Here is a 25,342-nt window from a genome sequence, read left to right as displayed (position 1 = left end):
TGGGGAGATGCTATGGCATTACCAGGATAGCCAAGAGATATAATCTCTCCTCGGTTTCCTGAGTCCTCCACGGGGTCTCCTCCCCGTTGGACATGCCCAGAACACCTTACCATGGTGGCGCCCAAGGGGCATCCGGACCAGATGCCCGAATCCCCTCAACTGGCTCCTCTCTAAATGGAGGAGCAGTGGCTCTACCACAAGTCTCTCCCGGTTTACCCTACACCTCACCTTATCTCTAAGGGAGAGATCACAAATGTACAGTGTCCGCAACACTGCAGCCGCTGCGCCAATCCGCCTTTCAACCTCCCGTTCCATCTTTCCCTCTCTCGTGAACAAGAACCTTGACGTCCTCCACTTGAGGCAAGGACTCACTCCTGACCTGGAGAGGGCACCCCACCCTCGTCTGGCCTTCTTGCACTCGGCTGCAAACTGATCCAGCGACTGATCCAGGCCACCAAACCGAACCCCCTCCTCCACTTGGCTAGGCTGAGAAATGCTGTCCATATAAGTTATGAACAGAATCGTTGACAAAGGGCAGCCTTGACGGAGTCCAACCCCAACAGGAAACCAGTCTGACTTACTGCTTAATATTGACTTTAAAAAAAGGACAGAGGCTGATAGAGAAGTATAAGGTGAAGAGAGTGGGAGTTGAAAGAGTTTTAGAACGGAAAGAAGACAGCTGCATAATGTTCACTGGCTATCAATATTAATTACATTCACTAGCAATTAGAAGTGTGTAACTGAGAAGTATTCACCATGAACAAAGACATCCACCATGAACTTCCAGCACTGGAGTATAACATGCATGCAACCAGGACTGTCTTCCCCTATGCCTAGGGTTGTGTACCAATATCCAGTTGCAGTATGTCACTATACAATCGGTATCTGCTGGACCAAATTTCATTGCAGATGACAGGGCCTCATTTCGTCACCACAAAGGGATGGTTTGATGAAAAATAAATCTTTACATGATTGTACACTTACACCAGCTGCACCTGATCAGCCAATCAGAACGAATTCCTTGCGTTGCTAACACATGTACACAAACTTCACAGAACCCTTTACATACCGCATATACGTCGCTGTCCATCATGGTGACTCTTTTATTCCCTTTGATAGTTAACAAGTGAGTCATATTATGCACTAAAACACAAACTAATCTGTAAGACCTGGATGGGTTCTGAGCAGAGGTGGGACCAAGTCAGTGTTTTGCAAGTCTCAAGTAAGTCCAAGTCTTTATCCTCAAGTCCCGAGTCAAGTCTCAAGCAAAGACAGTCAACTCAAGTCAAGTCTCGAGTCAAGACAAGCAACCGTCAAGTCAAGTCCCAAGTCTGAAACTTACTTGGAATTTCAAGTCCTTTCAAGTCTTTTTTTTTTTACAGGCACCAACGTTTTACGAATGCTACACTGATGCGCTTCTTTACTCGTTTTGTTGGTGTCCGCCAGCCAAAAGATGACAGATTAAACAAGAATGTTTCGTTACATCATTTTACACGAAAATAGCAAGCTTCATCGTAAGCAAGATGCTGTCATTACGAATGGTTATTCTAAACATTTGGATAAAATGTTTAAATATAGACTAATAAAAGGTTAGGGTTATATTTTCATTGTTTTCTGTTATTGTGGGGTCACGGTGTAGGCTACTATTGTTACCTGGAGATTCAGTGGGGTCACATATTCTGATGGCTGCCGTCAGAATTGGTGACCCCAGTTAAAAAGGCTCACTTGTACATCCCATTCATGATTTCTTTGTTGTCTGCAATGGTGAGGGGATGGTAAATCTTGTTTAAGTACATTTATGTAATTAAGAGATGATAAATGTAAATATAAACATCTGTCATATTTTGGCTCGTGGACACCAACAAAACGAGTAAAGAAAGTGCATCAGCGTAGTTTACGTAGCATTCGTAAAGCGTTTGTGCCTCTGAACAGAAACTGTGAAATAGCGCCCCCTGTGGTCACAAAACTCGATGGTCACAGAATCTGGTGTAACACCGGTCTGCGTCAGGACGGAAATGAAATTAATGGGGTACACTTTATAAATATTAATATGCGTTTTAAAATTTAGATTTAGGGTTAAAAAAAATCAAGTCTTTGCAAGTAAACAGGTTCAAGTCCAATTCAAGTCCCAAGTTATTGGTGTAAAAGTCCAAGTCAAGTCTAAGTCTCTGAATATTTTTTCAAGTCAAGTCAAAAGTCTTAATATTAATGACATGTGACTTGAGTCCCCACCTCTGGTTCTGAGTGGGAGAAGAGCAGTTTATATAAAAGATATTTGGGTTGCTGTTCACTTCCTGGGTTTGATAGCAATGTTAATGCTTAACTGCTTTTGTTCTAAACAAACAAAGTAAAATCTTGACTCCAAACTTGTTCTGGCAAATCATTCACAATTGGCAGCAAGTAAAAAATGATGCAATTTTGCTTTTTGCCAAAATACGAGAGGCACGGCATGAGAAAAAACTCCCTGGACATGGCTCTTCTTGCATGGCTTACATCAGGAGTGCCCATTATGTCGATCGCAATCGACCGGTCGTTCGTGAAGGAATGTGGGTAGATCGCATGACATTAAAAAGTAGTGGATGAATGACAGGCTATCATCCATCTGCACTGACGGTTGTATATATACACTGCCCCGGTAACGTTTTACGTTTTACGAATTTACGTTCGCCACCCCCCTCCGTCAACAATTTACGTTCGCCACCCCCCCGGTCAACAATTTACACTCGAAGCGAGGTAGATCTTTCTGACTTGGTCATCTTATAAGTAGCTCGCAAGCTGAAAACGTATGGGCACCCCTGGTTTACATGATGCCATAGTGTGTGTTTGTTAGCGCATTTGTGAGCAGAAAAATGGCCGATATCCATATTTCTTTTAATTGTTCTTACAACTTAAAGAAACGCGCGGTCTGCCACTCGTTTGTAGCATTAGCACTTTGTATTGCTAATGTATTGCTTTCATAAAATACCTTATGTGTTGCACTACTAATTAATGCATAAGCAAAAATCTTGCATACTAGTTCATTACGTTGACAATGCAAATACAGCAGACAACTGTGACACAACAGACAGATAAATACAGTAACTTTTCTTTATCTGTCAGTGCTAGTAATTTAGTAGTTTATGATGCTAATTGTATGGGCATCATACACATATTTTTACAAATGTTTTAAATTCTATAAATGTACAATAGGGTGAGAGTAAATTTACATGTTTAAATAAATAGTAGTAGTGTAGGGAGATGTGTGTTAGTTAGTGCTGATGATTTGACTAGCTAGCTCTCGAAAGTGTCCACCAAATATTTTAGAATCCTGTTAACAATCTTTTTTTCAGGTGTATCTTAACATAGAATGGTTAAATACATTCAGAAATACATGTATATATGCATTCATGTAGTAAATTTAACAGATCTTGCCCAGTTTCTGACAATTTAACATGCTAATATCCTATAACATGCTAATGTGTAAACAATGCTGTTAATATAAAACATACATTTTTGTTTGTATTTTTCCCATGTAGTTTTAATTTAATTTAATTTTTTTTTACAAACCATTGAGCTGAATGTGTATTTGTTAAATACAATGCTTTATACTAGCTCACAAGCCTAAAATGTTCGTCTTCACTTTTTAAATGTTTTGCTAGGAGGATATTAATATTATTAGGAAACTGGATTAGATGCGACATCTACGAAACTTTTTAATCATGTGAGATGAAAAGGGAACGTCCCCAAAGAGGTAACGCGAGACTAAATCGAAGCTTCACCACAGAGATGGAGCCAGAACAATAGAGCCACGCTAAGATGGCCTCCCAGTCTCACGCCATATACTTTTGCAAATTACTCCTAATAATTCTTTACCTGAGCTGTCAACTTAAATATTTGCCATCTGGTGTTCTGAAACGGATGCTACAGGCATCACTGCGTGTCACGATTGCTGGTTAACATCACATTTGTTCTGTAGATGCCTATCTGTAGCTACAGCTATACCTGGACATGGTGAAATGTCTAAAGCTAAAGGCTGTGTTTCACCAAAAAGGATTCTGACACTGGAATGTGCAACACATTTAAACAATTGTTTTAAACAAATGGGGGTACAATTATTTATTCAATTCATTTTTTAACAAAATTATTTAGTAAATGTATGTAAATTTGTTGTGTTTCTATATTAATATATAATTCACTCTGATTTTCAAAGTTGCCTTAGGGGAAAAATTCCTGTTCAGGTACCGTATTCTGATACCCGTTTTAGCACAGGTATACTCAGATACACAGATACCCAAACCTACTGAGGCCTTCAGAACAGAACCACGGTATTGGTGAGACTATGGCATCAGCCAGATACAACACATTCTGCACCATCTTATGATGATTTGGTCTACTAAATTTCATTATATAGCCGAAAGTGTTTAATAAATGCAAAATAATTCATGATTTAGGGTGGATCTTCGGATTAGAGCACAAGTTCCATTGGCCTGAGAGGTTCTTTGATGACAGCTTTGCACTGACCAAAACTGCACATTATCTGCGTTTAATCTGAGATCTTGGTAACGCCCATAGAACTGTCACCAGCAGACCTACCAATCATGACTTTAAAAATACATACGCCACCTATTTATTTTTGTGACGTTATAGATAAATAATTGAATTAAGAGTTAAGAAAGACATACAGTACTCAGCAACGCTGTCTCTCCGCTCTGCCTGCAGCTGAAAAAATATTAGGCACCGTCAGTGTTTAAGCTCCTATCCACAACTGTATTTTCTGTGAAAAAAGAAACAGGTTAGCTAATGTCACCAGGGTTCTTAAAAATCTGGTGGACATAAACATAAGCCAAAAGCCTTTACATTCATAGTATCATAATGTTGCTACATCAAGCAGTGTCTGCTTGGAAATAGGTCGCTAACATTAGCCAGCCTTAACGGTGCGCCCTCGCATGTATAGTTTCAGGTGCCATTTCCACGTGTTTGTTTATTTATTGTTAGCCACGTGCTCTTGTTGTCTCTCTTAGCTCCTCCCACTCTACCATGCAGCCCCAGGACGGCCATCTTGTTTATCTACATGGCCCCTAAACTGCATTGCGGAATCTGCTCGTTCCCGAGCTACCCAGCCTCGCAGAATCAACGTCTTTCTTAGTTTTTATTTAGCTTTCCGAGCTGACCCGTTTCCTTTTTGTATTTTTGACGTTAATAAACATCCTGGTTACGGTCACTCTCGCCTCACTCATAAGAGAAGTGACACACGCTTGCATTCGGTAGTAAATAAAAAGGTTTTGGTTTAAATGGCGGGCATGTGATTCTATGCCCTATTTACAGATTTGGCTGCGAAGCCTCATGCAGCATCATCTTTTAAGTTTTAGCCACTGTAAGATATTAGTCAGTAATAGTATATTAAATATAATTTAAATGTTTATTTATTCGCTAAACTGAATATTTAGTTATAAATGTTATTTCAATTTTATGAACTCAACAATCGTCTAAAGACCTTGACTGAAACCGAGACAGCCTAGCACTGATTCAAGCAGGAGACAACACTGCCAACCGGAGGGAGGAGGGCATTCACTGAGCATCAGATCACATTGGAGATTTCAGAGCTACTAAGCTACTGTCAATCATTTCAGATTCAAGTCTATTCAGGTTTATCTACTGTTTTATTAGAGGAAAAAGAAGCCCGCTCTTCTTTGCTACACATGTACAACTGAACTCGTAGGCATCGGCTGCTTTTGAGTAATACACAATAATATACAAATTGTAAAAAATTGTAACAGCATACTTTGAAGAATGCATACCTGCTACTCAGAAAGTGTATCAGGGTTTATGTCCTTAGCCATTGCACCAATCTAGAGATAACCCACAAGGCAGTGGGACACACGGTCGTGTGTGGGTCACCTCTGAGGGACTCTGCTATGATTCCCTATTTGTGTAGCAAGCTTCTAAAATAATCCAGGAACCACAAGGTCATCCAGGATAAGGCATGACCTCAATTGTTTTTTTTTTACTAATGTTTTAGTAAATTTAGTGCTAAAACCACTGACATGTCTTAAGGAAAATATATGAGGCAAGAATTTCATATTTATCTATTTACACCGATTGGCACAATGCATTAAAACTACTGACAGGTGAGGTGAATAACATTGATTATATCGATACACAGCGACAGGCTTTTGGGCATCCGAGGTTCAATGATGTGCGCCTTGTTGAAAATGTTAATGATGGCTATGATGGAAAGATCTCCGGACACACTGGGCTTCACAGTTTGTTGTGTTTGGGGCTGTCTAACTTCAGACAGGTTAGAGTGCCCATGCTGAACGCTGCCCACCGCCCAAAGTGCTTGCAATAGGCATGAGAGTGTCAGAATGGACCATGGAATAATGGAACTAGGTGGTCTGGTTTGAGGAACCAAGATTCATTACTCAATAACTGGGTTGAGGAATGGTTGGAGAAACATGACAAAGAATTTAAGTTGCTGACACCAAGTTACCTTGATCTCGAATCGATCAAGTGTCTGTGGGATGTGCTGGAAAAAGGCCCCACACCTACAGGACATATAGGATCTGCCGCTAACATCTTGGGGATGTATACCACAGGACCCCTTCAAAGCTGTTCTGGTGACAGAAGGGAACTTTTAACAGGTGGTTTTAATGTTAGGCTGAGTAGTGAATGTACCACTTCCTAATGTTATCACTAATGCAACAATAAAAATGATCTTAGGCATCCATGCAGGGAATGTGTAGTGTGGTAAAGGCATGTTATGCAAGAATAGCTGCATTGCAGAATCAATTCACACATTACATCACGAGTCAACACTTTTTGCAGAAAATAACAATACTACACATTCCTGTATCATTCAGGGCCCTGGGGGGCTAATACAGGACACAAGGTGGGATTCATACATTATGCGGATAGTCTTGTGGCAAACCTTTCATGCTATGAAACAAATTATTATTATTTTTTTTTTAGAAAAGTAAGAGTAAATCTTTATTCAAACATTTTAGTATCGTAAAGTTTCCACACTCAGAATTCCTGTAAATGAAATTCCTGAAATTGAAGGTCTCTTCAATAGCTACATATGAACAATCATGATTTAGCATATATGTTGTTTATTGCACTTTTAAACTTTTAATATAGTTTAAAATAAAGTTTTCAGAGATTTCGAGCTTCAACATTCCCTCATATCTTAATCCCTTGCTGCATTTGATTTTCCAAAGCAGTCCCTACGATTATTTTTATTTCTCTTTTTATTCATTGTCTTCCATTGCTATACATGGTTGCTCTATATCATTCAACTCAAACTGTGATTGCTATACAAATATGGCCCTTTCAAATACTTTAAAAACATGTCTGCACCTTCTTTTTCACCCATTTACTGTTTTTTGTACTTTAACTTTTAATTCTCATAACCAGACTAATGCCATTGCGTCCTGGCTAATGTGGTCTTCCCTCTCTCTTTGATTACTATGACCAGAGAACATATGTCAGTTCCAACAATGTCAAGAATATCAATATCAAAATTCAGTGCCTGGTATCATCTGCTACAGGGTCACCAAAGGTGGAATATGCCTCTCTTTCACTTTTCCAACAACTCTGAGTTTTTTTAGCACCAAAACTGCCGCTTAAAATAACAAACACCCAAAAGTATTGAAATGCCATCTTGCGAAACTAGCTCTGACAAGCTGATGAAACAGTATTTAGATTTCTGAGATTCCATATCTTGTCATACTTTTAATACCCACTGAAAGGTATCTGAAACGAGAGCGTCAACCAGCTTTTGTTGTCCCGCCACCTGATTGGATGATCACTATATCTGGGGTTCTTTTTCATGATAGTTTTGTTGTGAGCAGTTCCTTTGTATTTATTCTATATCCTCTTGACAGTATATGGAGACCAGGAATGATATGTTAAGAGAGATGACTAGCATGGTCTTCCTCAATGATATCTAACCAATCACTGTATCTTTCTGAGCAGTCTCTCAAAAACATCATAGTGTAAGAATGTCCTTGGAGGAATGTGTTACATGCCTAGTTCTGTATATTGTGATTACGATTTGGACTGCTCTGCCCTCAGAACTGATCCATCTTTCCCAGCCAATAACAGAGCTCAGCTAACTTTGACTCCTGGCCACAAATGGCTATGGCATTGCTAGGAACTGAGTTGGGATGGTTTATAAACTTATACACCGCTCTGTAGAATTCCATCTTTTTAGTCAAGTTCTGCACTTACAGTAGCAGACTTGCTATTGTACTTTATTTGACTTGTAAGAGGTAAACTTCCACATGTAGCTTTCGGATAATGGGAAAGGACACTATCAGTGCACTAGCTTTCCATACTTTGTATTTTGACAAAGTTGGCAGCCATTTTAATATTTTGTAATAAATGGAAATGAAAGCCATGCATACCTCTAAATCGAGGCCAGAGAAATTGACATTTCCAACTGGCAGTTGCAGCTTTATTGGTTGTAACTGTATTTTAATCAACTAGCTGAAGAACAAATTTAGCCCTGGTGTCTTGCTGACTGGGATGAGAGCTTTAAATGGACTGACATTCTCAATTTGAATATATTTGATAAAATCATCCAAACAAAAAAGTTTAAGTGGCGAAACCTGTTGCAAGATGTACATGTTATAGTATCCTGAGATGGGAAGAATCCAGAATGGGAAGTGTCAGCTACTTGAGACATGTAGCAAGCATATTCAGGCTTCACATGCAGTGGGAGCAGGTGGAATTCTTCTCTCTGGGGCAAGGAACTTCCAAGATCATCACAGACTTTCTGTTGCTTTTTGCATCTGAACAATATCAGAGCTGAGTGCTGGGGCTGCCAGGCTAAGCAAGGCAGCTTGTGTGCTATATGGAGCTGTGTTAAAGGAAATAAAGTGAAGAATTTCCTTAAGAAGTCACTAGATCACAATAAAAGAATACACACACACACACACCATCCAGAAAAGAGCTTCCAGCAGTTATTGATTGACAAGATTATTAATTGGGGGGGGGTCTTCCAGCTGAAAACATCTGAAAATGGCAATGGCTTATGGACTGATATAAAAATATATTTTTAAAATACAAGCTTGTATTTGTGTAATTTGCTTCAAAGCAATATATTTCCTTACTATGTTATCCATATTACAGTATGCACAGAAAAAGTTACTTAATAGTACATAAAAAGATATTGTTAATACAAATTCAGAAGTACTTGACATTATCTCAAACTATGTCTTTCATTCTTTGGAAAAAGTAATTCATTCTTTAAAAAAGCACTGCGGGCTGAATCTTTAATAGGAATAAGGTTGTATATTGAACTTCAGCAGGGCTAGGCCTATATTTTGATAGAGAGTCCTAGTCCAGCTATAATAAAACTTATTATCTCAAACTTATCCACAATGTCTCCTGTTCATTACTGCAGATCAGTTCACTGTGACTCTAGACTGTGACCCTTTTCTTGATTAATAATCAAAATAAAATAATAAAATAAATAAAATAAAAAGTTTTTTCTATGACATCAAATAAGAACTAAAGAAACACATCTGTGCTAAGGTTGTACTACTTTGGCATATGTACCAAGACAAACTTTGCGTATTTTGAAAAATAGCTTTGAATAATATATATCTGCCCCAATTTGCCTAGTTGTGCCTTCTGGTTAACAACTAGTTATTTTTTAGGGCACCACTGTCTCTCTCTCTCTGTACACTTATACTGATTCTTTGCCAGTTTCTGTTCAGCTGCTGGTCTCCTTGCACCAGAATGCAACATGTAGAGCTTTACAGAATATTCTGCAGTGCCTGAAAAAGCAAACTGATGTGAATTGTGTCCCAAAACTAACAGCTATAGAAATACTGCAGCCACTGCTGCCAGCAGGAAATTAAAATAAAATTTAAAAAAACTTTTAATTTCCTCTTGATAGTGTAGAATATCTAGTGCAACTGCAGAACATTTCTTTAAAAAAACATTTCAAGTATCCTGACATATCACAAATGTTTAAAGTGGTTTTAAAAATGTATGTAGAATCAGCCTCTATAATTTGATTTTTAGATGAAATGTGCAAGTCAAAGATTTTACGTGAAAATGCCCCAACTCAATATTAGCAAATTCTTAAGCACTGACACTTTAATTACAATTACAAGAGTATACACAAAATGCTCTCCAATATGCCCAAGGCTGAAAAATACAACAATACTTAAAAGAATTTGTTTCAGAGGAACATGTAGTATTCAGGTCTCTGATTCTGTGACCTGGAAGAAAGGACATAATTATCTCAAAGGCTCCTAATTTTGCCCAACTCCCTAACCTGCCCTTGTATTTCGGCACAGGATGGGACGGGACAGACGAAATTACACGAAACTGTACTAATTAATTCAAAAAATATTGTTCTGGGAAAATGAAACAAGCCAGTCATATGTCAGATTACAGGCAGCAAGCTAATCCTTTCAATCAGACAGAAGAACTGGTATCCAGAAAAACAAAAATCAAAGTGTAGATGTGTTTACTTAATAAAAGTATCAGAAAGATCAGAATTAGTAAACTCCACAGTCTCAAATCCAAGAGCAGCACACAAATCTAATAAATTATACATTTTGATTTAGACATTTTGCACATTTATTACACTGATTCAGATTTTAGTAAACCCAATTTAATAAAAGTGCATATGAACCTGACTGAAGATTATTTAATAAATACAGAACACAGCCCCATGTGACAAAAATGCTGGTAAAGATATGGTTTCTGATCACTCTAATGTTGGTGTGCCTGGTTCTACATATTGCACACCTCCTGCACCAAAACTGCTCATTCCCTGGAAACCATAGTTGGGTTTACGCATGACTTAAGCATTTTTTTCTTCTTCTGGAACTGCCCTGAATTGGACTAAAGCATCCATCTTGCTGCATGAACCAGTCATGTGTTCAGTTTCAGCTTCTGGACCGGTGGTCATACAATCGCCTATAAAATGCTTCGACATCGAGCAAAATGTGTATCCTTTTCAACGACTGCAAGCAATGAGAGCAATGTCTTTATCCACCAAGGCATCCCAAACCCTAACATTCCCATCACCATACTTGATCGCTTATGTTGCTATTTAGCGCTTGGTGATTGCAGGAGTGGCTGTTGTTTTCCAAATTCAGTAAGGTAACTCGTAGTGATGGGAAATGCATCCATCATGCTTAAGAGAAAATTTGATTTCATCTGTCTAAAGTCAATTTTTTCCAGTCCACCTAATGTCGCCATGGTATGTAACAACGATAAGGTGAGCATCAACATCTTCCGATGTTCGTTTTGTCTTGCTGTTGTGTTATGTATTCCATTTTCGTTTACCATTGCAGTGTTCTCAGAGTAGTGGGTGTATACTGTGAGTATGCACATTGGTTAAAGTTAATCGTAATTCGTCACATAATTTCAATGGCGAACACTATTTCTGCTTATGAACGGACAAGGTCATTTATTACTCACTATCTAGATGCAAGTTGAATTATTCTGTAGCCCAAACAATAGATTATGTGCATTTTAAAGTGTAACCTACAAAACAATTAATCAAATTCGGTGTGTAAAATGTTTTTAAATGTATAAAATCACATTACGGTTAACATTTATTATTGGAACTATAATTGTCCACTCGGCCCATACTTCCACATTTCCCACACAAGTGTATAGAAATCAGGTTTATCTATTACTGCCAATTTGTGATTGAGCATAGTCCTATGAATTTCTTCATTAACCAATCAAACAAATTTTGACGATTGTCTAATGCTTTACCATAGTCCAAATCCTAAACCACTGCAGCCTGAGACAGATTTCATGGCCAATGGGTTTCACAAAAGAGTGAAGAATCTCCTGGAACAGTTTGTACCTGAACCATTGAAACTAACCCACGGTTCCTCCCTCTATCAAAATGCACACCCAAACTCAAATATACACACACGTACCTGTTGCCAAAGTCATTCTTATCAGGGAGCATCGCACTCATATTATATTGCAAATCAGAAAGCAGAGTACAAAGAGCCAAACTAAAACATCCAAAGTATGTAGCTTACATGCTACCTAAGAAATCTGAATTTATTGCAAAGTGGAAACTTTTCATATATTTATCGTTTTAATAATTTGTGTTATTAGCATCGGGTGACTGGGGTTGAATGCAGCCCTTGCATCATCACTTTCAGCATTTGTGATGAGCTGTATTCATGAAGATGAGTAGTGAATGAAAAGTAGTAAGAATACTGAAAATACTTCCAAAAGTAGTAAAAATACCAAAAATACTTCCTTATTTGAAAATAAAAAAATTTAATAAACACATATATCCTCCTAAAATCTTTTGGACAAAAATCTAGTTAATGTGATTAGTCTCAAAAGTTTAATAATGTATTGTAGTTGTAAAAAGGAAAAAAAAAAACATGGCTAATTCAAGATTTCCATTTATCAAACTCTATTGGGTTGTAGGTGTCATATTCTAATTAAGACCTTGGATGGTCAAAGATTCTATAAATTAAGCTAAACATAGGCACAATATAGCCACAAAGGGAAAAAAGTCCCCCTCCCCATATTTGATTCAAACCAAAGGACTTTTTTTCTTCACTGTTCATGGGAAACTATGATGCCAAGATTCTTTGGCCCGCCTCTCCAGTGACCTTATTGGTGAGTTGGTGAAAAGTGACACACTTGATATAGGCATTTAGTTCTGTATGAATTTCATTTCACAACCTCCTGCTTGCTATGAAAAATAGGATTATATACCATGCTACAATTGAATTTAATTTAAAATAGTCACATACATTTGGGAAGGGTATAAGGATGTCATTTCAGGGAGACAGTTTAACCTTGCTTTATTGACACATGCATTTCTGGGTTTGTGCTCAAGGTTCACTCTGCATCTTCACTATGCTTGGAGGACATGCACTAATTTTTTATCCACGATGCTGACATGATAAATACGATTTTTACATTTGGATGCCTAGTATACAGCATTTACACTAATCTAAAAATACAATTTTAGAATTTACTTTAAAAGTTTCCCCGTTCCTGTCTAGTAAAGTACTTTGCTTACAAATGTATAGGCCTGTTGATGCTGTGCTGTCAAACTTCCTGAAAATATCTAAACGAGTACAACGACTTCTGTTTTAGGGTCCCTGTTACATACTTTATATATGCGCACAGCTAGCATTATCCAGACATGCTGAGGCTTGCATTTTACGCTGGGGACAGTGTAACCTATGCTTTTACTTTCACTCTAAACAAGTGTTCTTGGTTTTAACAAAGTACAACATTCTTTTCTGAACACCGAAATTTTTATTTAAACGATGTAAACCAAAATACATCATCTTCCCCAGGTCCCAAAACATTAATCACACAGAAATTCAGATGGTCACCTTGAGTGAAAAAAGCATTTATTGGGTCACTCATAAAAACACTTTGATTAGTAACATGTGTATTAATAAACAACTAGAGGACTTAGAAAACGAGACTAGGATTTTGCAACAAATACAAATCAAGTATCACCTTTGAAAGTAGAAAAGTGATGGCCCAATCAGCATTCATGCCACTGAAGGGCTACTGGGACGTTATTTACATGCATGCAGCCGTTAACACTCTAAACAGGTTTGGAGCTGTGTACTGCAGTTCCTTTTTCATGGCCCGTATTCTCAGCACTGCATTTGATTTGTGATAAAGTTGTTTTTGTGTCATTTATATAATTTAGGTAAATACATTTAATATACTGACATAGACAAAGTTCTCAATCAGCTTCCTGCCCTGTTCTGCACAGTACTGCACCAAAATCATAAAACGAACTTAACGTATGTTTTTGTGCAATGGCCAAGTAACGTTTTGTACACCGTACACTAAAACAAGTTAAGTGTGTATCTTTACCCACTGTCAAAACTGTACTGGTGTTTAAGTTAATTGTTTACCGTGATGCACATGCACAAGTTTCTACCAGAATTGCAATGTAAATTAGGATTCAGCCTCAATTGTCTCGTATACATAAATAAATCAAATTAAATACTACTGCACAATATGTCAAAAAGGTAAAAAAAATTTTTTTGCTCTTTCTGAAATGGTACTGCGTTAGGAATACTAATAAATGCCAAATATTTAGTAAAATTTCAAAAACTGTATTGTGAAAAATCTGTGATCTGTGTATTTCATATCATGTCGTGTGCATATTAATTTTAAATTAAATGTGCACATATAGAAAGATATGGTAAAAAATGAAAAGAAACTGAATTAATTATAGAAACACATAAACAATTACCAAATTAAACAGAATCCCTGTCAAACTTCAAAATTCATTGAAGAAAATATTTTTTTCTCTGAAAAGTTTTCAAAGTAGAAAAATTACCAATGCAATGAAAATAAAAATAAATTTTACAATCAAAATTATAACTGAGGTAATACTGTTGTCCTTTGTGATCAATCCTTTTGATCATTTGATGTTTTTGCTTTGTAGACGGTGTGCTTGAAGAACAACAGTAAAAATATCAAACAGTATTCGTGCATCTAGTATACACAAATACAAAGCTAAAATGGTATGGAAAAAATACAGCGAATATCACTGAATACACAGCGTTCAAAGTATTAAAGACCCAAGTGGAAACATTGCTCTTTGAAATTAGGGTGACATGTACTCATACTTGCCTAACGCCTTGAGTAATATCATATGAAAGAAGCCAAAAGTGGACAGTCATGATAATTCGTTCTTAAGACGATAAATCCAAAACAGCAGCAATATAGCATTTCTTTCGGTCTCTCTGTAACAACGAAAAATAGGCAAAACCATATCTATCATGTTGCTGCGGTAATTTTCTTCGTGAATTACAGGTACAACTACGGAAAAAAAATCTAAACATTTGTGCAACTTAATCGTGTCTGAAACAAACATATAGTAACAAGAGAGCTATCGACCCCAAATGCTTAAAAAACAAACAAACGTTGATCAATAGTGCTGGTTTTGCAGTACAACAGTCTCCATCTTGCTCTATCCTGCACCCTGAAATGGAGGCCACTGTTCCAATAAATTCAATGTCTCGCTCCAGCAACTGGTTAAAGCGTTCAGAAGCATCAAAGATTACACCACCAACAGCCCATACGAAAAAACTAAAAAGGGGGACAGAAACAAGCGAAACAGCAAAAATGAGAAACAGACAGACAGAGAAAAGAAAAAAGACTGCAAAGAGAAGCTCAGCATTTCTGGCTGGCTGCCAGTAAACCCTTTAAAATACCACTATGGCTTTGATACAGAATACATCCAACCAGAACAGTGTGGAAGAGTCTTGTTTCTACGACACAGAAATGCAGGGCACAGACCTGGGTGGCGCTGTTTAACATGGGTTGCTGTTTCCTGTGCCCCCACAACAAACATGGTCGCCATCATTGCATAAGTAAAAAACCTACTTCTTACGAAAAGGCATTAAACACAGCTGTTTGGAAGCAAGATTTGCTGTGCTTTTGGGACTTCCCAGTTGAATTTATCAGACTATTCATTCGTTAAGAATCCTTCTGCAGGTGTTGAATACGAATGACTAAGAAAGCCTGTCTGTGCTATAGTTACCCTCCCAATCGACAAACCATTTCCACCAAGGCTAATCTGCACATCTATCTACTTGATTCAACAAAGAGATCATGTGAAACCATCAAGTGGAAGTGCTCATAGGAAGGGTGTGCTTGATGTGACTGGTGTGCTGAGCCGAAAGTGCAACTCGGTACCCCTTCGAGTGGCAGCAGTGCCAATGTGAGCTAGCACGCTAGCATTAGCATCCCTTGGTGCACACTCACCCAGGCTGCAGGCTCCCTGGCTTGCACAGTCACGGGACTTCTCAGCACGCCTGCCACTCATCCCCTCTCTCTGCAATATGTCCTAACGCGTGTTGCACAGCTCGCGGCAGAAAATGCTGAGACTTACTGTGAATATGGAAGCTGTGTGCGTCTCAGGGTAATGTTCACAGAACCTTCGGGATGGTGTCCTCTCCAGGCAGTCTCCCGTCTGCCTGTAAATTATTCACATATATAAACTGATTGCATTTTTTTTATAAATGGGAATTAAATAACAGCATGATCACAGCATTGTCAAATCCAGGATTAAGTTCATATTCTAAAAAATGACAGATGACTACATTATCTTAAACTCTAAAACAGTGACGCACTAGCATTTGCTGAGGGACAAACTGCCAAATATCTTAAATAACATAATGCATTCCTTTTCTACAAGTACATCAAGCAAATGTGGATCAAACTTCAAACACAACACATTTCTTCCCATAAAATAAATTGAAAATATAGTTCCATAATTGCTTCAAGTCAGATTCACAAATAAGTTATGCTTTCAGGATGAGAAATAATTCATGCACTGTTCAATGATCATTTTGGCAATACAAGCATTATGGCAGCTGTTTCACAAACTTTTCATCTCAGCAATACAAAGCGCTTTCAGCAGTCAATGTTATTTTTCTAAAAACACAAATATAATCTCACATGCATGACTGCACACAAACACAGATGTACATGTACATGCACACACACACACACACACACACACACACACACACAAATCTACTTTTTTCCAACAGAGACCTGCAGCACTATAAAGTCTTTCTAAACTTAACTAAGCATAATGCACAACATCTTTCACATCTTTCTATCAGTTTATATATTTAAAATGTAAACGTAGACCATTTCACTGAACGCTGCACGTTTTACTGTGCAGTCACTTTAAAAAATACATGGGTCAAAACCACCCACAGCACAATAAAGTATTATTTAAAAACTATATTAACAGATGGCCCTAGGAAAGAGGACCAAATAAGCACAGGAAGTACACAATTCAAAAAACATTCTGCAAAATTCTATGGATTAACTACAGAATAACTAAAAGAACAAGTCTCACAAACATGAATCAGTTTACAGTTCGGTTTTAAAATGTGCATTCATTATTTTCTCAACTTCAGGTACATTTGAAGACACACCATTCTGTGCATCGGTCAATTATCAATACTAAGTTTTATTATTTAATCTAAATGTCTCCTAATAGAAATGATAAATGCCACACGTATGATTCATCGCTTGTCTTTATATAATTTTTTTTACTATGTCCCGAAAGGCCTAATTTTCAAACTGTAAACACATCACAGTTTCAGTGACAGATCTGTTGTGGAAACTTCCAAAAACTCAACATGCACCAGGATGAGTCCTGCACTATCTCTGAAAGACAGAACTGAAATCACATCAAAACACTGTTCCTCATGGTGCACTAAGCTCTATGGTGCAGAGGTCATCACCACTAAAAAGAACACACTACAGTGCTCCATATGTGTTGTCACAGGCCTCCACACTGCATTTAAGGACCAAAATGGGCAAACAGAATAAAATCTAAAAGCTGAGTCTATTTGGCATTAACCAAACACGAACAAGAAACTGTGAAGCAGTGCTACATCCCAAATAAACCAGCCCTCACTGTGTTCTACTGCCACATGAAGGATGCAGTCATATGACTCAACGGTTTTTATAGGAGAGTAATGGTTAGAAGCAGAGGCTAATGGTGTACACACATGCACACATTTACAGACAAATGTTCACAATTCTTGAAGCATGCCTGACCCACTAATAGGCACTCCTTACTCACTCTGGCTAAAATGACCAAACAGACGGAGATCAGGAGGTCATAAAATCAAGACGCTAGCAATACGTTTTTAGCATAAAGTTATCATAATACTAACACACTGATTTTGCTTTTCATGTTACACTGGGTTTTGAAAAAGATATGAGCTACAGTTTCAAATAAATATGCAAGACTGTACCAGGAACGCTGTTTAAACATATACTGGATCACTTCTGCTTGGCAACCAAAAGCAAACAGTGTACTACTAAAATTACTTAAAACATTACTGAATATCTACTTTGACAAAATATAGCAAAGTGCCTCAGAGAATCAAAATATTTTGGTCTATAGCTCTTCTACATGTAACGGACTATGATAATAAGGAATAAACATCTGGCGGCATTAAACAGGAGGCGGGATTTTAAAAGCTGTCAGTCATGACAGTTTGAATACAATTGCACCAATTGGATTCCACTTCGCTCAGATCCACAGGGAAGCACCACTGTATCCAGATGTCTGCAGAGGTCAAGATACCTTGAATTGACACTTTAAATTTACAGACAAAGCTTCAATTTATGCAAACAAACAAAAAAAAACCATGTAAACCTATCAAGTATACCTTTTATGTTCTGGGTGCAAATTTTAGAATGATTTAGCTAAGAGAAGTGAAGGTCTATGAGTTCCTCATTATTAAAACCTGGAATTACTCATTACTGAAATGAGTAAAGTCAGCCTATTACAGGATTCATAATAAGCAAAAATGCCTTCTTTGAATATCCCTGTGTTTCACTTAAACAAAATGCACAGCTATACATCCAGCTTACTGACTCAACATTATTTGATCATTGGTTCTTTGTGTGTTTGTGCAAGAGAAAAGTTAGAAACATTGTGGCTGCCCTAAACACAGTAAGAATACTTTTTGGCCAATAAACATACTACACAGCAGCATAATAAAGTCCAAATATCATGAACTAAAATGAATCACTGACCAAAATCATTTAACGCCTTTGCCACTGCTACCTTTAGCCATCAACAAGTTGTCCATGCCTCATCACACATTCGAAGTTTCATGTCAACGGGGAAAAAAGCCAAATGACTTTAATCAAATCACATGTACTAAAAAATACTATCGTAAATTTTTATTTACGATAGGTTACTGTACTTTGAAGGCAACGTGGCAGGCCATGCTTTTGGCGCTTTAAGTTCAGAGGGTTAATAATTAGGCACGCTCACGTGAGTAAAGGTGCGTCACCTGCGCCGCTTCATGTGCACAAAGGTGGTCGCGAGCTTCAAAGAGGGGGCTCGGTTGTTGTTCGTTCAACTCTAAAAGTCATCCTTCATACTGCGAAATGGTATGCGGCAACATATCACTATGTAAAATTTAACCCTCATTGACGAACAGCAGAATACACGAACATGCTTTAGCTTTAATCTAGGTAACAGCACTACTATAACGCCCTGTATGTTCATTACATTCACGTATCTGGTATCAGTTATCATAAACGACAGACTAGACTCCGTTTAACAGAAAGGATTTACGCCCCGCCATGGTTGTCTTACCTGTGATTTAATGAACTGTCTGATGAAAAACATGGAATAAAAACTTTGAAATACGTTACAATGAAATTATGGTTCTAAGACTACGAAATGATACAAGTGAGCCGGTTCTTGAATAATTGTAAAGTTCCGTTGAGTCTCCCATTGTTTTAATGAATATGACCACGGCTGTAGGAAAAACTCCATCACCAATTTTTATCAGTTTCAGACAGACTCCAGACAGACTCTGGCCACTTACGTGCACTGTCTGCGCGCGTTCACGAACATCTGCGCACCACTGACTGACAAGCAGCGAACCAATGGCATTGCGAAGCAGAACCTGAGAACCAATAACAAGGGACAAAAATAACCTCTGAATGACTCTCTGGATGCACAAAGAAAATAATCTATCGAAAGCAGTATAAAAGGCAAAAACGATATTTTTAACTGCGCTAAAACGCCTACCGCAGAGAGATGTATAGGCTATGGGAATGCAGGACACCTTCCTAAGTTGTCTGGGAATCCTAAAATGAATACGTCTTAACAAAGGGGCAGATACTTGTTATTTTATGCTGAATTACGCGTTTTTGTTTTCCTGTCTTACATACAGAGACTAAATATATAAAATAAAATATAAAAAGAACATTCACTACTTTTCTATCAACAATGCATTTTCATGTTTTAGAAAACGCCGGCTCAAAACTGATGCTTGCGATGCTGCATGCTTTCTGTTTCATAGTCAGGACAAATGCAAAATCTCAGATCTGTAACGAGCAGATGAGAAGATCCTTGTGTATTTAAGCGTTACCCCTGTATTCTTCCCAATCAGTTTTTCACAGACAGATTATATTACTTTCTGATGTTATAAAAGCCATTTCCTGGTTTGTAAAAGTGTCATTGGGCATAATCACATATAATTACATATAATTAAAACGTTTACTGCATCGTAGTTTATCAGAACAGATTACTACAGAAGGTCCAACACTTCGTAAAGTGACGATGGTGTCACTGTAAATGCGCGCAAAGCTAAGCTAGTTAGCTACATAGGTTACATTCTTTTAATGACACTAGTAAAACGAGTAACGTTTATTAGCAAAAGTATGCTAGTTTAGTTTTTACTGAAAATATACATTGCATAAGCATGAATAAGTGTAATTTTACGTGTATAAAAATTGAGCTAACGTTAGCTATGTTTTGGGGCCAGCTAAATTAAGTAGCTAGCGCACATGCTAACCAAACTGGAACGTTAGCCTAATAAACTTCTTAGCTAGCTAAGAACACTGACAATGATAATAAATCCATCTATGTATAATGATGTTTTGAACTCTGGCATACGTAGTTAGTGTATGAAAGTTCTTGTTAATAAATTAAACTGAACTGGTTACCTTATTAGTGCCTATAAACGTTCACCTCTTGCATTAATAGCTAGTAATATAAGTTAGTCATAGCGTGGCCCACATCTCGTCTCCCTCTCTGCTATGGAGCAATATTAAATATGAGCTCCTTTTTCAATTTGTAAGCAATTGTTTATTTCTGAATAGCTAGTTAACGTTATGTATATAGTACTAACTACATAAACTGCTAATTTCGCACAGCTTACTATGTTTTGAATCCGACGTAATATTAGTATTGTAATATCGATTGTCTATTAAGAACTGGATCAACTACAATTTGTTTGTTTGTTTGTTTTTATTCTTTGATCGAATAAATGGCAATTGTGTGTGTGAAGCATGCTGATCGATATTAAATATTAACTTAAAATATTAATATACATTTGATATAATGGTTACATTGCATTTTATATCAGCTTTAGTTAGAAGATTGTGTGTTAACACATTGGACAGTATTTAATAAACTCTGGATTCTGGTTATTATCATAGGCAATCCCAGTACTGTAAAAACAAACAAACAAAAAATGTCAATAAATAAAAGGTATTAAAGGCTTGAAACATAAGTTTGAATATTCAGGTTAATTACTTAAGCAAGTAGCTATAGTAAATGTCACTGAAGATTGGACAGTGCACGAGACGAGCTGGTCCATGGCAAGTGTGAAGTCGGCCATAGCAAAGCCTGCAAAGTTCAGCCAGGTCCTTCTCACTAGTTAACTGGCTGTCATTTGAAGACAAGCAAAGCTACAGCTCAAGCAAGCAAATGTTACCACAGGGGTCAGCTAACAAGCTAGTTAGTAGGCCTACCTCAATGAAAATATCTAGTAATGACACATTCATGTTGCCAGTTTATTACCTGCCAGCATAAACTTGATTTTTATACCTTACATTGTATAATGCTAAAGAAATTAAATGAGTAGAAACTTATAGGCTTTTTTGTGACAGGCATATATAAATCTATTTTAAAAACTTTCAGGTCAGTTTACTTGTCCGGTTCACCAAAACATATTGTAGCCTATTATACTGTGTAACAAGTACATATTTTCTCTTACCATTGTCTGTAATGCAATATGTTTGTATAGTCTAAATATAATAATAGTGGTAGTCCCAGTGAAAATTAATACATGAACAAAATACATCTATTTTCAGTCTAGATGTATTTTGTCCTCCCAAAATAGACACGAAAATAGTAACATAGACTTGTGTTCTGTGATTCCACTTTTACACAAGTTTTGATTGCACACTGCTACTCCCGTATACCCGTTACACAACTGTCTATTCATTCAAGGAGAGACTGACAAACCTAATATATTTGGCTTTGACTGTTTCTGAGCAAACCCATCATATATATTTTCTCGGCATCTCAGTAAATAGTATGTAGAGAAAAGGTATATAGTTTATATTCACCTCTCCTCAAGAACCTATATATAACCTATTCTAGAATTTAGCAATGAAATATCGTTCGAGTCCAACAACACTAATGTCAAATTTATATATAAAGCATTTTTTTTACAACACGTTGTCACAAAGCAGCTTTACAAGTGCATGAGTCCAGATCCCTAATGACCAAGCCAAGGGTGACAGAGGCAAGAAAATAAATAAAATGGGTACCATCGGATACTATATAAATAAAATGGGTGCTATTATCGGGATTCTTCCACTATAAGAGAATCAATTATGTTGGAAGTATGAACCACTGGATAAAAGCTCTAAATATTAGCAGAGAAGATTATACTTATCGAAGACACATTAGTATAGAAAACGTGATGCATCAAATTTATATTTTTCTATGGAATGTCACAATGACAATCCTTATAAGGACTGGGATAAGGCCAACAAAATGTCTGTTATTTGGACTCTTTGGAGTTGCAAGGTGGTTCCACAGCCTGGGTTTAGGTACACAGCATGTGTCTGACTTCATACCATCTATAGACATGCAGTGAGCTGCTTCAGTAGATTTGAACATGTTGGCAGCTTGACTGATGGCACTGTCTTTTCTCCAGGAGTTAAAGGATTTTTTCTCCACTGGAGATGACCCCAACCAACCTTCTTCACCTGTAAGTGAACTCCAAGTTGTGTTGAGTCTGTGTACTGCAGATTACATCATGTCCCTTATCTTCCAATGTTTTAACACTTGGTTTTCTGTTTGTCCAAGACCACCTGCTTTTTCTACCTGTTTGGGTATTCATGCCATCAACACTTGGGATAAAGGTTCGTCATCCTGGTGCAATCCTGATCTAAATTATGCTAGAAATTGTGTACAGGCTGTTCTTACAGGTAAAAGTGGTTATTTCAAAATGCAATTGCAGTATTCAGCAGGGTAAACACATTGACTAGTTTTAACAAAGCATTAACAATTATTAATAAAATGATATTCTTTTTAAAAAGTAGAATACAAAATTTATAATTTGTTTTAATTACATATGTGCTGACATGTGACACATATTTTTGGTACAATGTTTTAAAGTAGCAGAAGAGACATTGTTAGGCCTCCCTTGCCAAATGCTTGCTATAGCAAATGCGTCTGAAGATGAGTTTGAGAAAAACAAAATTTAAACAGAGAAAAATAGCATACTTTTAAAACTGCACAAAAATGACATACCTGTTTGGTGGTCTGTTGACTTGTAATATTTTTATGAAAATTATTAAAGTGAATTACCTGGTTGATAATTTTTTAGTTGATTTACAGAACAAATTAAAATATGTAGTTACAAATCTTTATAAGACACAAGGCACTAATCCATATCTATCCATTTTTCCAGGCAACATGCATGCTCTTCACCAACTGCATGGGACACTTTTCAGCTATGGTGCTTCAGCAAAATCTTTCATCCTTTGTATTCCTGTGGTGTATGTGAATTCACTGTCCTGCAGGAATCCTCTTTTCTCCTCCATATTAAAGCTGGTTCTGATTCCCTCCACTGACTTTCACACTGTGACCCTCTACAGAATACTGGCCCCTGCCTCATCACTGGACACCTGCACTAAGCCTAGCTCTTCACTTCATCGAATGAATGAACATGTGCATTTCCACACACACACACACACACACACACACACACACACACACACACACACACACACACACACACACACACACCTGATTGCCAGAAACTTCAGAAAACTAGTACTGAGTTGTTAACTTCTCTTAAAGCACATCATATGATCTCCAAGGCTAAACACATGCATACACTCTTGCTCTTGTGCATTGGGGATTCACCTTTTAACACAATATGTTCACATTGCCATGATTGATCATTAAAGGAAGTCCATGTGAAATGTCTTTATGTTTCACCCAGTGCTTGGTACAAAGCAATTCTATTCAGCTGAGATTCAAACTATTTCTGCAACTCAATTCATAACCAATGGTGCCTAGAGAATATATACAATATTCCACAATTTTTAGAATTGTTTAGGTTGACCATTTTCATAAACAGTTGATTCTTCCAGTAGAAATGCAAACAATGAAATGACAGTGAGCAAAACAATTATTAAAAGTTTGTTTTGCTCGGCAGACAGCCTACTTTATGAAGATTCAGTTTTTTTTTCTATTATGCAAATACTAGTCTTGGCAATCCAAGTCCAGGAGAGTATAAGAGCATCTATGAAACAAAATGCATTTCTTGAAAAAATGCAAAAGGCACTTCTTGCTGATGTTTGACCAAGCATGGGGCAGTCATGGCCTGGTGGTAGGGAACTGGTCTTGTGACTGGAGGGTTGTGGGTTCGACTCCCAGACCTGAGGCCATGACTGAGGTGCCCTTGAGCAAGGAACCTAACCCCAACTGCTCCCTGGGTGCCGGGCTAGGGCTGCCCACCGCTCTGGGCACGTGTGATCCACAGCCCCCTATCACTAATGTGTGTGTGTGAGTGTGTTCTAACTGCACAGATGGGTTAAAAGCGGAGGACAAATTTCGATTGCGGTGTAAAAATCACAATTGACAAAATATGGCACATTACCTTACATAAGCATGGGAAAAGTTATTTTTCAAAAAGCTTATTGACGTTTCGGAACATTTTCCAAACAAAACAGGAAAAGTGACATTACACAGCATATGAATTGCAAACACTCATGGTCAGTATTCGTTTTTAAAAGTCTACTTTCCAAGACTACACCAAGAACATATTTGTATCAGTAGTAATGGTATACTATTATAAATAAATAAAAAATACAGCACATGCCCCTTTCTCCGGATTTTCAAAAAAAAAAATAAAGCATGGAGAAGATAATTAATACATTAAATAATTTGTGGGGGTTGTGTCAGTCTAACTGCAGAGACAGCTAAAGATGTCTTCGCTAAGCTATCCTTTCCAATTATGGTGACACAGTAAAACACGAGAGCTCTAATAGTTAAAGAAAACCAAAGCGTTTCACCTACACGACAGGGTACAATAAGACCTTTCTATTTTGAAAAAGTAGTCGTGTCACGAATGCTATTTAAAAATGCAAGTAAGCTTTACTAAGATTTGCTGAGATAGTCAAACGAGACCTTTCAGTCTCGGAAGCTTCTTCGGTAAAATAGAAAAACTCTCCACGCAATTTCGACTTGGCGCCCTCTTGTTTCCCTCCCCGAGATACACGGCGACTCGCACTGGGCTCCATGTTTGTCGAGTGTGTCTGATTTGGTGCCGTAGACATTTTTTTTTATCCCAAGTTGGGGTCCCAAAACCCGTGCTGCTAACCAGTATAAGTTTCAATGCACCCATCGACATTTTAGAGACAATAAAAATCTGAAGATCCCATCTTGGGTTATGGCGGCGAGTGCCCGAGGTATGCTGTTTAATATCCTTCATTAGATGGTCTGTTGTTAGCCTAGCTAGCTTCATCCAGCCAGTCTGTACAACACAACTGCTTTACTGTA

General features: G+C 37.5%; 2 protein-coding genes and 1 long non-coding RNA gene across 17 annotated transcripts in view; 2 read left to right on the top strand and 1 right to left on the bottom strand.

Annotated features, from left to right (window-relative positions):
• Positions 1-25,342, bottom strand: part of LOC143474921 (uncharacterized) — a 61,602-nt gene that overhangs the window by 35,243 nt on the left and 1,017 nt on the right. For 6 of the 12 annotated variants that reach the window (XR_013120879.1, XR_013120878.1, XR_013120881.1 and 3 more), the window contains exons 1-3: positions 20,479-20,727; positions 19,353-19,433; positions 15,866-15,950 (exon numbers count right to left, since the gene is read on the bottom strand). Coding sequence is in view for 1 of the 12 variants with exons in the window: in XM_076972590.1 (XP_076828705.1) it covers positions 15,866-15,950; positions 19,353-19,420 (153 nt within the window). In the remaining 11 variants the exon portion in view is untranslated. Of the gene's footprint in view, positions 1-15,865; positions 15,951-18,790; positions 18,900-19,117; positions 19,328-19,352; positions 19,434-19,558; positions 19,619-20,478; positions 20,728-25,342 lie in introns of those variants that run through there. The other 6 variants (XR_013120872.1, XR_013120873.1, XR_013120875.1 and 3 more) reach the window with 6 other exon arrangements.
• LOC143474923 (uncharacterized) lies at positions 10,734-23,543 on the top strand. Of its 2 annotated transcripts, none has more exons than XR_013120885.1 (4): positions 10,734-11,221; positions 22,485-22,538; positions 22,637-22,692; positions 23,244-23,543. It is a non-coding gene; the product is annotated as an uncharacterized LOC143474923 (long non-coding RNA). The 2 variants fall into 2 exon arrangements; XR_013120886.1 differs by lacking the exon at positions 10,734-11,221 and adding an exon at positions 16,704-18,909.
• The window catches only part of rbm33a (RNA binding motif protein 33a), a 36,604-nt gene continuing 36,302 nt past the window's right edge, over positions 25,041-25,342 (top strand). For 2 of the 3 annotated variants that reach the window (XM_076972582.1, XM_076972581.1), the window contains exon 1: positions 25,042-25,251. In XM_076972582.1, coding sequence (XP_076828697.1) covers positions 25,233-25,251 — 19 coding nt within the window. In that variant the 5' untranslated portion in view covers positions 25,042-25,232. Of the gene's footprint in view, positions 25,252-25,342 lie in introns of all 3 variants that reach the window. The other variant, XM_076972583.1, reaches the window with a different exon arrangement.

The sequence above is a fragment of the Brachyhypopomus gauderio genome, chromosome 14, assembly GCF_052324685.1.
Source record: "Brachyhypopomus gauderio isolate BG-103 chromosome 14, BGAUD_0.2, whole genome shotgun sequence".
Taxonomy (NCBI): Eukaryota; Metazoa; Chordata; class Actinopteri; order Gymnotiformes; family Hypopomidae; genus Brachyhypopomus; species Brachyhypopomus gauderio.
The sequence above is the reverse complement of the archived record's forward strand: the minus strand, read 5'-3'. Positions and strand labels throughout refer to the sequence as shown.